This window comes from Passer montanus, unplaced genomic scaffold (assembly GCF_014805655.1).
Source record: "Passer montanus isolate IOZ18808 unplaced genomic scaffold, ASM1480565v1 scaffold9, whole genome shotgun sequence".
In the NCBI taxonomy this organism is placed as follows: domain Eukaryota; kingdom Metazoa; phylum Chordata; class Aves; order Passeriformes; family Passeridae; genus Passer; species Passer montanus.
Window position 1 is genome coordinate 8,110,423 of NW_024374367.1, and position 14,692 is coordinate 8,125,114.

General features: G+C 41.9%; 1 protein-coding gene across 2 annotated transcripts in view; it reads left to right on the forward strand.

The window, feature by feature from the left end:
• The window catches only part of SETD5 (SET domain containing 5), a 65,439-nt gene that overhangs the window by 29,058 nt on the left and 21,689 nt on the right, over positions 1–14,692 (forward strand). For both annotated transcript variants that reach the window (XM_039734018.1, XM_039734017.1), the window contains 11 exons: positions 907–1,012; positions 1,894–2,105; positions 2,426–2,484; positions 2,889–3,076; positions 4,111–4,149; positions 5,677–5,919; positions 10,881–11,029; positions 11,348–11,465; positions 11,897–12,006; positions 12,292–12,538; positions 12,733–12,813. In XM_039734018.1, coding sequence (XP_039589952.1) covers positions 2,430–2,484; positions 2,889–3,076; positions 4,111–4,149; positions 5,677–5,919; positions 10,881–11,029; positions 11,348–11,465; positions 11,897–12,006; positions 12,292–12,538; positions 12,733–12,813 — 1,230 coding nt within the window. In that variant the 5' untranslated portion in view covers positions 907–1,012; positions 1,894–2,105; positions 2,426–2,429. The remainder of the gene's footprint in view (positions 1–906; positions 1,013–1,893; positions 2,106–2,425; positions 2,485–2,888; positions 3,077–4,110; positions 4,150–5,676; positions 5,920–10,880; positions 11,030–11,347; positions 11,466–11,896; positions 12,007–12,291; positions 12,539–12,732; positions 12,814–14,692) is intronic.

Below are 14,692 nucleotides of genomic sequence, written 5' to 3' on the forward strand. Positions count from 1 at the left end.
GTAATATTCTGCCATACTCTGATACAGGCCCTACTTCTGATCTGTGTAGAGGTTATCTGACTTGTATCTTCTACTTGTAACAGAAGACAGCATGTTTCCTTGCTGGTGTTCTGTCTGTAGCCTCATTATCTAATATCCCCTGCATTGAATTGCAGCTGTCCCTTCTCTGAGTAGGTTTTCTGCAGCTTTCTGCTGAGGATATACCTTTGATTTTTAGCTGTTTTTTTTCACCACCCTGTGGTGGAAGAGAGCATTGTACCTTAGCAGCAGATTTCCTGTTCTGCTCATTGCAGGCTGCTGTATAGAAAGCACAGGGTGAATCTGATCTGTCTGTGGCCACTGTCTGTCTAGGACATGCATTTTGTTGTCTCTTTGTAACAGGAATCTCCAGTTCCTGGTATTTGCTGTCAGGATAGCTGCAGTTTTCATGCAGGCTTTATCACAGGATGTTGGACTCAGTAACAATTGGTATCTGAGGGAGAGAGAAACAAGCGCAGGTGCAGGAAAGCTGCTTAGCTGCAGTTGAAATAAGCTGTTGCAGAGATAAAATGGCAGTACTGTTCAGTGGCTTTGAGATTAGGCTAGCTGGGTTCAGATGTGAATGCTGAACTAGACCCAATTTCCTCAACAATAAGGAAACTGAGCTTCTTACATGCTAATTACCTTTTTAACTTCCCAGACTGAGACCTAGTTTAATGAGCTATATAGGGTGGCCCTTACTCAGTTCCTTCCCTCTGAAAGCAGGTTCATCCTGTACAGCTTCTGCACACATGATGCTTGGTGAAACGCATGACACAACCTCAATTTCATGAAGTTTCTTCATTTTGAGCTCATGTGTTCAGTAGAAAACTGGCACTAAAAAAATGATGTTGTATTGATGGGTTTTACTTCTGGCCCTTTCTGCAGCCCAGAGTCTGTGGAAGCTAGTCCAGCTGTGAGTGAGAAGAATGTGTACTCCAGCCACGGCTATGGGGCCACCCAGAAACACAGCTATCGCGGGCTGCCTTACGCAGTGAGTACTCTCTCTGCAGTGAACCAGCTCTTTACTGTCTGCTTTTACTCTTTTCTTCTTGTTCCATAGTTCTCTGCCTATTAAGCCTTAGGAATTTTGACTTATTTCTTAGGAAACACTAGGTTAGAGCTGAGTTCTGCCATACATTTTTTATTTCTGTATTTGTTGTTTGTGAAGTCTTGCATACTTTACAGCAAACTTTATTAGTCTTCTAGGTGATAGATTTTTAACTGAATGAAATAAATGAATGAAGTGTGAATATATATGAATATATAGTATTTTCCTGGTGGTAATTTTATGCCTCATTTGGTTTATTGTGCACTATTTATACTTGTTTCAACTGTGCAGATTTTCACAGTGGTAACTTAAAACAACGAGAATCAAGGAGCAGTCAGGAGCATGGGAGTGGGAGCATGGCTTGAAGCTGTGGGATGAAGAGGGTGTCACAGAATCATTGAGGTTGGAAGGGGCCTCTTGAGATCACATAATCCAACCTCCCTGCTCAAGCTGACTCTGCCTGAGCAGGTTGCTCAAGACCATGTCCAGCTCAGTTTTGAATATCTCAACAGACAGAAACTCTACATCTCAGGGCAGCTGGTTCCACTGTTTAAACACTTATGTCATCTCAGATTATTAGCAGTACAACAGTTAATGTCGAAATAGCCTGGTTGTTTTCTTAGGTTTTGAGTTTAATTCATTGGTGTTGAAGGAAATAATTTACATGTTTCAGGGCTATTACTGTACCTTCTTGGTAGGTTGAGGAATTCAGGCTATTGTTTTACACCAGTTAAATATTAACTTGGGAACTGTGGATTTGGGACTTCAGTTTCTAGGCATCATATCTTCACATTAAAAGTAGTACTGCAAATACTCATTTTCAGGATCATAATTATGGAGCCCCTCCTCCTCCAACGCCGCCAGCCTCTCCTCCTGTCCAGACCATTATACCTCGTGCAGAACTGAATGGCCTGCACTCGCCTGATGAGGAGAACTCCGGGGATAGTGAGAGCTCCTCAGAAGGAGAATCAATTCCCACTTGGTGCCACTGCAGTGTCTCCCAAGATGGTTTCCTCCTCAAGTGTGAAAAGTGCAGGTAAGCTTTGGTGCAGTGCAGATCTGAGCTGCTTCTTGTCTTGACTGCTCATACTGAACCGTGTCACCTTTGGGCTGTGGGACAGACTTCCTTTTGCTAACTGGAGCGTTCTTTCCAGTGCTTTACCCAGTATTGACCCTCCTCCTTTGCGTTGTCAGCCTGACAAGTGTTGGTGGCACCAGGAGTGGAGATGAGGATGTTAAATCGATGTTCTTATCATCCTGGGCCCCACTGAGGGCACGCATCTTGTGACATCCTGTTGAATTTCAAGTGACTTTACTCCTACAAACCAGCTTCAATTGTGCATTCTCCTTTGGCAGAGGAATGAGCAGGGGGAAGGTGATCAGACTCCGCCACCGGAAGCAGGACAACGTGTCAGGTGAGTTTGAGGTTATAATTCTGATAACACTGACTTATTTTCTTTCTTCAAGACCTTTGTCTTTTGGATGTTGTAATCATCTAACTGTGATCAGTGCCAGCTAATGTTCTTTGCCTCCCAACCACTGGGATTTTCTCCTCTCCTTACGCTTCACCTCAGTTAGCTCTAGGGAAAATCAGATTATCTTGTGAACAGAAAAGGAGAATTTTCATCAGTGCCATTCTGTGACATATCAGAAGTTTGGAGCACCTGTTCCCAGTTTGGGTGGGAAAACAGAGGTGGTATAATTTTCTCAGGGAAGAGCTATGCAGGGGCAGCAAGTTGTCTTGCTGAAAATGGACATAAGGGTAAGCTGTGCTCTCAGGGATGAGAAGCTGTTGCTCATGAAGCACTTGTCTCTCTAGGCGGGGACAGCAGTGCCACTGAGAGCTGGGATGAAGAACTCTCTCCCTCCACAGTGCTGTACACGGCCACGCAGCACACGCCCACCAGCATCACGCTGACCGTCAACCGCGTCCGCAGGAGCAAACCCAAGAAGAGGAAGAGGAGCACGGAAAAGGCTCGCGCTGCTCCAAAGGCCAAAAAGATCAAGGTATGTGGAGAGAGACAAGGTGGCTGCAGTTCCTACCAAATGCTGTGTTGTTAGGAGCAGGTTGACAAGCTGGCAGTAGACAAGAAATTTTTGTTCTGTCAAGAATTGCTCTTTCGGGTGTAATAATGGGATGCCTTGTATTTGTGACCTGCTCGAGTACGTGGCTGTTGGTTTAAAAATTACCTTGCTGAACTCCACCCTTATTTCCCAATGCTGTCCATTCATCCTCAGCGCCTGGACTCAATTACATATTTTTTCCTTTTGCTGTATTAGGATTTGGGGAAGTAGCTTTTGGAGTCTGGCTGTTTGTGGGAAAGGGTCAGTCTGTGAATAGATTGAAAAATGAAGGGAGCATGGTATTTTTTAGCAGGCTTTGTTGAGGAATTTGGGCTGCAGAGCTTCTTGGCACGGTTCTTCGGGGACAGAGATAGTGCCTGTGTGGAGAACTATGTAGGTAGTGATGAACATTTGTTGAGGGATGACTTTACTGTCTTGTTTATGAGGATCTGGGGACTGAAATAATTTTGAATTGCTTATATTGGAATGCAAGCGTGTGAGCAGCTGGTTCTTTCCCATCATCTGCCAGCTTTACCATGATTTTCCACAGGTTAGGTTTCCCTTGAAGTTCTTCTGGTAGGCACTGATTAAATAAGATGCTGGGGGCAGGAGCTATGTGCGGTCTGGAGGGGTTATTTTGTTGTTGTGAACTACCTTGATTCTGTTGCTAGACCGTTCTTGTATCAAAGCAAGTGAGGTTGGGACAGTTTTGGTTTTGATCTTGACATTTTTACTAAGTGTGAGGCAGGCTTTTTTAGTTCAGAAATCCTGGCCATCAAGCTTTTCAGCAGCTTCCACTGGATTTGCATTGCAGAGTCTCTTTTTGTTCAGGTCCATTGTTTCTTGTGTAGGTTTTCCTGTAATTCTCACCATCTTTTATTAAGGATTGGAGTAAGATTTAGTCTGGTTCTGGGATTCTAATTCTTAGGAAATTTATAATACTTTATTTTTTCTCTCTCTCCTTGTGTGGGGGACAGGCTTTTCGAGAGGGCTCACGAAAGTCTCTGAGGATGAAGGTGAGTAGAAATGACAACCCTCTGTGTTGATGGTGGGGTTTTTTTTCCCCTTTATTTTGTCCCTCTTTTGGTTTACCTGGGAATTTCTGATTGTGGGGCCAGCCTTGTAATAAACTCAAACCTTACAGTGCACCACAAGGAGCCTATTCAAAAGGGTATCACAGGAATTGCCCCTTGAACCTTCCATTTGCTTCTGATAGCTTCCAGTCAGATAATGCAATCCAGTTCCGAGAGGTGATTGATTCATGGCACTTGGGAGTGGGGTGTTTGATGTAAGGGATGTAGAACTGGTTGTGGCTGCTCTTCTGTGAGGGTAGTTATTGTTTGATTGCATCAAAGCTATTTCAAGTTTGGACATCAAAGTAGTTCACAAGTTTAATATTGGGAGTCCCTAGTAGTGCTGCCTTGTTTCTCTCCACATCCTCTTACTAGGAATGGATGGGACAATATATTTATCTCTGACTTCCTGCAGTAGTGGTAGGTGTGGCCATTGAATAGGAAGGTTATTTGACAAAAAAGTAGACTTGAATTGAGAGCTGCATTTGTTTCTAGACATACAAGAGGTGCCTTAAGGTTTGCTTAGTTCCACCTGACCCCAGTCCTGCAGCTGGCAGTGGCTTTTAGCAGGTGGCTTAGAGGAAAAAGGACAGTACTGGGGTGTCCCTATGCACCATCTCCATAGTATGCAAGTGACTTGAGAGGGTAAAAATGCATGGCAACTCTTACTGGTTTTAATATATATTATTAAAATAATGATTGCTCTTCAGTTGTCCTTGTTACTAAGACCTCAGTGTCATATGTGTCTCAGTGCTTTATGAAGCCAATTGAGTTGCTGAGCTCTGGAGTATTTGTTGAACTACTTCAACTACTGCCAAGTAAAGAATGAAGCTTAAGTCTTTTTCTTTCTACCAGCTTCTGTTTTCCCCTCCTTTACAAGACAGTCTAAACGGATTACCTGATTTTGCCCTCTCCTCTGCTTAGGACTTGCAGTTTTAACCCTGTGGTATTAGCTTATGCTCTACATTCAGTTTCTTGAAACTCTGGTGACCATTTAGCTGGAAGGTTCAGGACTATTTTTGGATCAGTCACTGCAAAGACTGAGATGCAGTCAACATCATTGAGCATTGTGTTAGCATGAGTGGGTTGACTGTAGGACAAGCGTACATGAGATTTATTTGCCTTTATGTGTTCTGTGCCTTTGCTTTTTTAATGTACTTAATTATTTTTCCAAAGTGGCTTAAATTTTTTTTCTGGCCATGTACTAGCCTAGTTTTATTTTATGTAGCAGTGCCAAGTACCAACTTTCAAGAGGTCTTAGTTCTGCACAGAAATCTCAGTAGATTTCTGAGTGACACTGTTGTACAGTGTTCTGGAGGGTGCAGATGCTGAAAAATGTGTCCTCATAACCAACACTTACATAGCTTGGCACTGATTTGCCTTCTTTTGTAGCTTATTCATGTGCTTGGAGCACTGTGGATAGATTTTCCTGCTGTGTACTATCCATTCATTCTTTGCTGTTTGGTGCAGAATTCCCCTTCTGAAGCACATGCCTTGGATGAAAACACAGCTGAAGGGTGGGAGAATCGGATCCGCCTCTGGACAGACCAGTACGAGGAAGCCTTCACCAACCAGTACAGTGCTGATGTGCAGAACCTGCTGGAGCGTCACCTGAACTCTAATAAAGACTATGTGGGCAAGACTGCTATGCTGGACACAATCAACAAAACAGAGCTGGCCTGCAATAACACTGTTATTGGGTCCCAGATGCAGGTAAGGACAAGCAGCACAGAGGTGGAGTAGGTCAGGGCATGGGTGAGCAGTATTGCAGCTCAGATACACAGTAAAGGAGAAATTATGCCAGAACAGAGAGAGATTAACAAATATTTGCATTAGACCAAATCAGAATTGCTAGGCTGGGGATATTTTGCATGTTTCTGTAATGTGGTTAACAGGTATTTTGCCATAAATACTTCGGTCACTGAAGACAGAACCAGATCTGTCACTTGCTGGAGATGGGAAATTTCCTGCTTTCCACCTGAGTTTTCCAGTCCCCTTTATTTATTTTTTATTTTATTTCTTGACTCATGTTGTTTGGAAGGCTATTTTAAAGAACCTTTCAGCATTATTTCAGTTTTTGGATTATTTGGACTCTTGTAACTTCCAAGTACTGCAAAACTACAACTGATTTTAGGAAGCTGGTCTCTCCCTAACTTTCCAGTGATGAGCAGTGGTTGGTGTCTTGCCATCTTTATGGAGTGCATGTAAACAAGCAGAAACAGGAAAACAGTGTGTTTGTGTGATATATGTCTTCCCCATTCATACTCTTGCTAGCTGTTTTTTCATCTTATCTGATCTTGAACAAAGCACAGCCTTCCTACCCAGTTTAGGCTTTTCTGGGCCTTCCTTGTCCAGGAGAATGGAGATAGTTGCATCTGAAAGGGTGGGCTCCAAAAAAGAAGTGGAGCATTTGTTGTGTGTAAAGGGAGCAAAGTCAGAAACCTGAATATCAGGTATATGTTTGTGCTTGAATCATTCTTGTTTATATCAGCTGACTCACTCAGTGAAGTTCATGTGCTCCCTCCTACCTTTCCCTCTGCTTTCACGCAGGTGAAGCACTTCAGGCAGAGCACAAATATTGCCAGTAAGGGAGAGTGCAGAAAGAGGACTTTGGACCAAACTTTCTTCCATTCTTTCCTCTGGTTCTGCAATAAATAAGATTTCTTGGGGGGGGGTGGAGAAACATTTCTTGATAGCCTTTCTAAAGAAAGCAGGAAATGCAGATAAGAAAAAGTTCTACTTCTCTAGAAATCTTAATATTTTTTGAGACTAAATGTAACCAATTCTGTCTGCCTTGCATGGGTTTTAGGAAAAGTCCTGAAATAAGTAAAAAAAACACATGCTGTGTTTCTTGATATGTGTACAGCACAACACAAGACTGTAAAAGATACCATACATAAATGTGCTTGTTCTTGCTGTGCTCTTTCAGCCTCTCCCTTCCCAGTACAGACAGAGGTTTTCCCATAGGAAAATGTGGCTAGAATTCCAAATCAGAGGACTCCCAATGTGATACAAAGAAACAAAAAAGTTGAAACTTGCAAAACTTGTTAGTGAGCTGTAGTTACTGTAAACAAGCTCTTGGTAGATACTTGTCATTGCACATGCTGGGAAGGTGTCAGGGGACTTTGTAGTTTCTCTTGGACACTGAGAAAAAGCCAGGTGTCTGTCCTGGGTTGCTGCTTGTCAGCTCCTGAGTCCTGCTGTCTCTGCTCAGGAGGTGGCTGTGGATGTGGAGGAGGGCACCTGCACAGGTGTGGAGCACGTGCTCTCATGCACTGAGTTCTATTTTTGTTTCACCCATTTGTCTCACCTGTGGTAGGCAAACTGAGAAGGCTTCTTGGTTTGCATCAGTTGTCTATTAACTAGGTGTCTACTGAACACAAAAATAGCTTTTCTGTGAGATAAGGGAAAATAGGTACTTTGAGCTAGAAAAAAATCAGGAGGCTGTGCAAATATACATTTGTATACACATATATATATATATTGCTGCTCTTTTTGGCTATGAAGACTCTGGAGAGAGGAGAAAGAAATAAAAATAATGTTTTATTATGCCCTGCATACTCTTAATAGTTCAGAGAGTCATTTGACTTTGGTCAACAGTGATGCAAGTATATACTTAAAAGAGATTGAGATGTGACCTAAAAGCTTTCTCAAATCAGGAAGGGTAGGGAAAGATGGGTTATACATGGAGGATATGGGATTTTGTTCATTGGAATATTTTGAGTAAGACAAGAGGAAATGGTCTGAAGTTGCACCAGGGGAGGTTTACATTAGATATTGGAATTTACTTTTTTTTTTTTACCAGAAGGTTTGCCAGACTGGAATAGGCTCCCTGGGGAAGTGGTGGAGTCAGTATTCCTGGAGGTATTTAAAAGATATGGCATGTGGATGTGGCAATGCAGGATATGGGTTAGTAATGGACTGGACAGTGGTGGGTTAACAGTTGAACTCAATCTTAGAGGGCTTTTCTAACCTAAATGATTCTGTGATTTCATGATAAACCAGTTCTCAGCTGTCCTCAAGATGCAAAGGGAAAGTTTTGAAAATATGAAACTGTTTAGTGTTATGAATAAAATCATCTTAGTCCTGGCTATTGCCAGTTGCTCGACAAACTGAAAGCTGCGAATCACTTTCCTGACTGTTGTTGCCAAACCAAGCCCAGGGTTAGTATTTGCCCTTTGCTGCCTCTGATAATTGCTGACTTGAGCTCAAACCCTGACTGATTTCACATTCTGAAGAGCAAAAGGGCTTTTATAAAATAAAGCCACTGAGTATTATGCAGATGTTGCTCTGCAAACATATCAGAACAGTTTTGGCTGATTAGCAGTCAGCAGTCCCTAGCCTGTGACATGAATAAAATCATTTGTTCTTTTCACACATGAAAGCATGGCAGCTAATCTGCTTCATATTTCTAAATTCAGAGAATGAAAACAAGCTGATCTGTGTCTTACCAGAATGTGAGATCATTCCTGTTTCACCAAACTCAGATAAATAAGTCACACAGATGCAGAGTTTCTCTTTCCTGCATGGACTTTCTCCTCCTCTGACCACCCCACCTTAGCCCACCTGTATTCCCCAAGCTGTTTTCTGGCATGAGATGAAGAGTAATACAAGTCAGTCATGGGGCAAAGGTGAGAGTAAAGGCTACCAGACATTAATTTCTGAAAGATATTATCTTGTTATACTCTTAGGGTGGTAGAACAGTTTGGGTTGGGAAGAACCAGTGAAAGTCATCTGGTCCAACCCTCCTGTGTAGGTCCAGCTTAGGTGAGGAGGTATAAAAACAAATCAGTGATAGTATAGAAACAGAATTATTCAACTGGAGACACACTGGGTCCTAATTAATCTAATAATTTCAGATACTTTCTTCTTATCTCCTGTCATACACTAGGAAATCCAGTACCATTTATTTATTCCTTGTTGCCACAGTTGGACAGTACAAAGTGCTGAAAGTAATTTAGCCACTACTCCGTGTAGTGCAAACAGTCTGATCCTACAGCTCACTCATATCGTGGGTTTGTTGATCAGAAATCAGGTCCAACAGTGTGCTTCTTAGTCTGGAAATAACATGTTTCTGTGGACTTAGGGAATCCTCTGTGAGCTTCTGTCAGGACCCAAGACCTGAGGAGGTGAACGCCCTGCAAGGCTCTTCAGAGTCTCCACTACATATATCCAGGTTTTCCCAATTGCTGGCAGATAGAGTGGTATAAGACAGGTAAACCCAGTAGGCATGACAAATGTGACACTGGAGTGTATCTCAGGAGGAGCTCTGGACCATTACTCCTATATGAATAGGTTTCAAATTAATATTTTTATAAAGCTATCTTTATCTTGAATCTGAGTGAGAAAAGTCAACAAATACACCTTACTTACTTAGAAGATGTGCAGTATAATGTCTTATAGAGACAACAAAAGTCATTTTCTTGAGTGGCTTTTAAACAGAGGAGATAGAGGATCCCAATCAGAAAAAAAGGGTTTAGAAGACCTGTGGTTCAGTATCTTCATGAGCTCAGTATGAGGGTTTTGCTGGGTTCCCAGTGCTCAGTGCTGCCTTAAGACATTAACTTTTATTTCCACAAGGTTAGAACGTCTTGTGTTCTGTCATTATTCAGGCTGAGCCCCTTAAACTAATTTTTATCCATTTCAGCAGAGTGCTCAGTAGCTGTTTCTAATGAGAGTTCTCTCAGGAAAAGTTGGGAACTTGCTTTCAGTAAAATTTTGTGGTTTACTCCTAATTTAGATACTTGATTGTCATTATTACCAAAGTCAGAACCTTTATGCTTCAATCCACTCTGGAAAAGTGTCAAAACTGGGCCCTTATGAGCAGTGAATAGAGTGCTTAGGAAGGAGCAGGCACAGCAGTGGTGGTGAGGCAGCCAGTCATCTTCACATAACCTTTACTTACAGAGAGGTTTCATCTGTTAAGTAAGAAAAGTATTTTGTTTTTATGGAATAAGTCTTTCTTATACCCTAGTGCTTATAACATCCCGTCCATCATTCCATAGAATTTGTCATATATGGATGTCTGTACTTAAAGAATGTTGTGGTTTCATGCTGTCAAGACACGTTGTGAAAATCAATTGTAATAGAGCTGTTGACTTTAACAAATGCTTTAACGAACTGTCACTACTCCATTAAAAATTTAGTTCCTCATGTTAAGAAAAATTACAATCAACAGCACTAGCTGAGTGGAGATATGTAGAGAAGTTTCTGGATGGAGATGGAAATTGCCAGCTTAAGTCTTTGGCCTGTTTGCTGGAATTTACCATCCTCTGCAGAAGGAAAAGCTTGCATTTTTTTCCTCTGAATGTGTGACAACCCACAATTTAGGGAAGATCTGAATTATTCTAGCTGTGAAAGTGGCCATAATTGCAAAGCAATTCCCAGTTAGTAGCAAGTGACAGGTCTGGTTGTGCCTCCTAGCTGCAAGACTGAAATACTAGATTTGACAGACTATTGTTGAAGGAAAGGAATAAATACTGTTTGCTTTTGATAAATATTATCAAGGTTATTGGTAATTACTAAATTATGACGAAATAAACAATGTATTCACCTGGCAGAGTTTCTGTGTGTTGCTATTAGAATATTTTTTCTTTTTATGTAGGTAAAATACTCTTCATGAGTTAGAGGCCTTTGGTTCAAATTTTCCTCTTTTGCTCTGGTTTTTGTTACAGCTGCAGCTGGGAAGGGTGACTCGGGTTCAGAAGCACCGGAAGATCCTGAGGGCAGCAAGAGACTTGGCACTAGATACCCTCATAATTGAGTATCGAGGGAAAGTTATGTTACGACAGCAATTCGAGGTCAATGGGCATTTCTTCAAAAAGTAAGAGTACTATGAAATGATGGGTATGAGAGCATCGTGGCACAGAGAGACTGGTGTCTCTGTGGGATAGTGCTCACTTACAGGGTCCTGTCAGCTGTGCCTTCCATAGAAGTGGGAAATCAGATGTATCACCTCAGCTTGATGCTCTGCTTATGGACCAAACCCTCTGAAATAGATCTTTTAAATAGTTGGAATAATAACCCCCAGAGCAATAGTGCTGATGGAAGTTCTGCTTCCAGTGAAGTGAGGGATACTTGTTAACAACCGTGCTGTGGGAGTTGGGTATTTTGGGACTGAGATGTTCTGTTGCTTCTCCAGGCCATATCCCTTTGTGCTGTTCTACTCCAAGTTCAATGGCGTTGAGATGTGTGTTGATGCCCGCACCTTTGGTAATGATGCCAGGTTCATCAGGCGGTCCTGCACCCCAAACGCAGAGGTAAATTCTCTCTTCATCATCACTGTAATTGCAAATACATGTTTTACATAAGCTTAGTGCTTTCCCTAACTTAAAATGCACTAAATGCAGTAAATTCTCTGTGTCTCTTGCTTGTTTGATGGTTTATACTTGGAATATGAGACAGTTTGGGAACATGAGGGAGTTTTTTTTGGAAGAGAAAGATTTCTTTTATGTCTTTCCTTTGGCTGCATAATGGTACAATAGTACAGAGGGTAAGCAGGTGGTAGTAGTTGTGAGTGGAAAAGCACAGTATGAGACAAGAGCAGTGAAGCAGGCTTTTCCCTATGGAGAATTTGGGATAATTATTCCTAGAGTAGAATAAGAGCTACTTTGCAAAAGGAGACTTCCGTCTTGGAAGTAGGAAATGGAACCTGTGGAGACGTCAGCTTCTTTCTGCTTCGTTTAACAAGGTTCGCCATGTGATTGCTGATGGGATGATCCACCTGTGCATCTATGCTGTTGCCACCATTGCCAAGGACACAGAGGTTACCATCGCCTTTGACTATGAGTACAACATCTGGTGAGTCCTTCACCTCGCCCAGGAGCTCTCCACTGCCCTCCTGGACTGGACATCTTCCTCCAGCCCTTTCCTCGCATTCTACATATTGCTCCGTTTTCTACTGAATTGCATTTCCCGGCTATTCTGTCCAGTTCTGCTGGCATATTCTACAATAGAGGCCATAAGGTAGCCTGCTGTCCTTGCTTTGGCACGTGGTGAGATGTTTAGTAGGAGATGTATTGAATGTCTCTGTGCAGGGGTTGAGAAATGAAGAGTGACACGAATTATGTTTGTGTTTTGGAGCAGCAATTATAAAGTGGACTGTGCGTGTCACAAGGGGAACCGGAATTGCCCTGTGCAGAAACGTAGCCCAAATGCTGCAGAACACCTACCTCCACCTGTTTTAGGCACACTGATTGGGGCAGAAACTCGCCGGAGAAAGGCCCGGAGAAAGGAGCTAGAAATGGAGCAGCAGAGCATTGCGTCGGATGAGAACAGCAGTCAGCAAACTGAGGAAGTTCCTGAGGGACCTGCAGCAGTCAGTGACAATGAGGTAAAATCTTTGTCCCCTTGTTATGTATGTTAGCATTCAGTGCTGCAGGAGTCTGATCCAATAGGATTGGAATCTTCAGAACAGAAACTGCAGGAAACCTTTTTTTAAACCTTTATTTAGTGCCTTAAATTACCATAGAAATCTTGGTAACTTTGAAACAGTACGGGGTTGTTTAATCTGGGTTTCTATCTCAGGTGCCAGAGAAGGAGGAGAAACAAGAAGGGGAGAAGGAAGAGCCTGTGGATGAACAGGGAGCCTTGGTCCACAGCAGACGGGCAAGTAGCTCTTTCTCTCTTGGTATCACCCTCTGTAGGACTTGCTTCATGCAGTGACCAACAGGTCTAGTTGGATATTTCACTTGTTTGAGCACAAATTCCATCTGTTAGTAATCTTCAGTAATTTGATTAGCAATGGCAAAAAAAAAAAAAGGGTTGGGAGTAAAAAACTACCCAGATTTGGTTGACTTCAAGTCGCAGGATTTATGTTAGGGTGCTGCAGATCAGGAGATAGATTATAGAACTATAGATTTGTTTCCTCATGGAAAGATTTAATTGTTACTTTCAGGGCTGTTCTATAGTCTAAACCACACCTTTAGCAAAACCATCAGTACCAGTTTCCTAAAAGGTAATTGGATCTTTATGTTCCTGCTGCCCTTCCTTATTGCTAGTACAAGAATTTATGGCACTATATAGAACCATAGCATAGTTTGAGTTGGAAGGGACTATCAAAGGTCACCTAGTCCTACCCCCTCAGTGAGCAGAGATATCTTCAATTCAATCATACTATGAACCAGAACCTGATTTTTTAAAAACTTGATCATTTTTGCTGGGTTAGATTTGTAAACAGGTATCTGTTCAGTGTATGGTTTCATAAACATGTTGCCATGTGTGGAAGAGTGTGATCCAGTTGCAAAAGTCAGTAAGAAGGGGTAGACCACCAGGAAATCTCTGTATTTCCAAATTATTGTCATCTTCAGCAGTCTTGATCAAAATATATCTTAGTACTCTGGAATCCTTGATAATACAGTTCTTTTTTAGCCTTCATCTTTACTGACTGGAGCTGGTGGTTTTTTTCTTGTGTTGCTTATGGCTCCTGGGATTGCTGCCTGGATTAGAATGTTTTATGCATGTGAATGGAGCTGTTCTGGCTCTTAATTCATTAATTTAAATAAACAAGAGAAAAATCCAAACAAAAATGCAAATACACAAATAAAACAACCAACCAACCAACCAGAAACCCAAGGAAGAAAAGCAGGAAAATTGCTCCCATCCTTTTACCAGACAACAAATGCATGGAAGCTAGGAATTCCCTGTTTTTCTTTGCTCATCAATATCATAATCACCTGCCTTCCTCTAATCAGGAATACGAATCTGCCAAGTGTAAATTTCCTGAGAAGTGTAAATTTCCTCCAGAAATTTCTGGAGAATTTCTCCAGGTTGCTGCACTATCTTAACATTTACATTTCCTTTAAATGTTAAGATAGTGCAGCAACCCGGAGAGCCAAGGGCCATCCAGTGGAGAGATGCTTGGATTAACTGATGAATTTTTTTAGAACAGATGAGATAAAGCAGTCAGTTTCCACTGAAATTTGAATGAGAGCACTCATCCATCAGATTGGCCTTAAAGCTTTGGAGGGAAGATTTCATTTTAATGCAGGGAGGCTGATCTCTTTTTGGGACAGAATAGTTCAGTAAGCCTGAGTGAAGTGTTGGTTTCCTGTCAGCCTGTAAGCCCAGTTCCTATAGGTTGCACCAGTTAATCTGCTTTAATGGGATTCAGTTTTCTATACTTGGCATCAGGTAAATACCCATCTCTGTAGTTTCCCCAGTCTCTCTTTGTGTGTGTGTGTGTGTGTGTGTCTGTAGCATTTTTTAATAGAAAGCTGTAAAGGCCAGGCATGGGCTCCAAGATACTTTTTTCATTATAAATCTCAGAAGACACTTGACCCCACTTCTTAAAACCCACTTGATTCTTGCCAGTCACTGCAACATTATTGTACTGGGCTTTTTATATGCATAGGTACCAATTATTCTTGACACAGCCAGGTGATAAGATTTCCTGTCCTTTGTGTTTACCTAATAAATTGACTTGGTTTGCCTCTCTATTCTCTCATGTTCTGTTTTTCTTAGCCACTACATAAGCTGCTTAGACCAG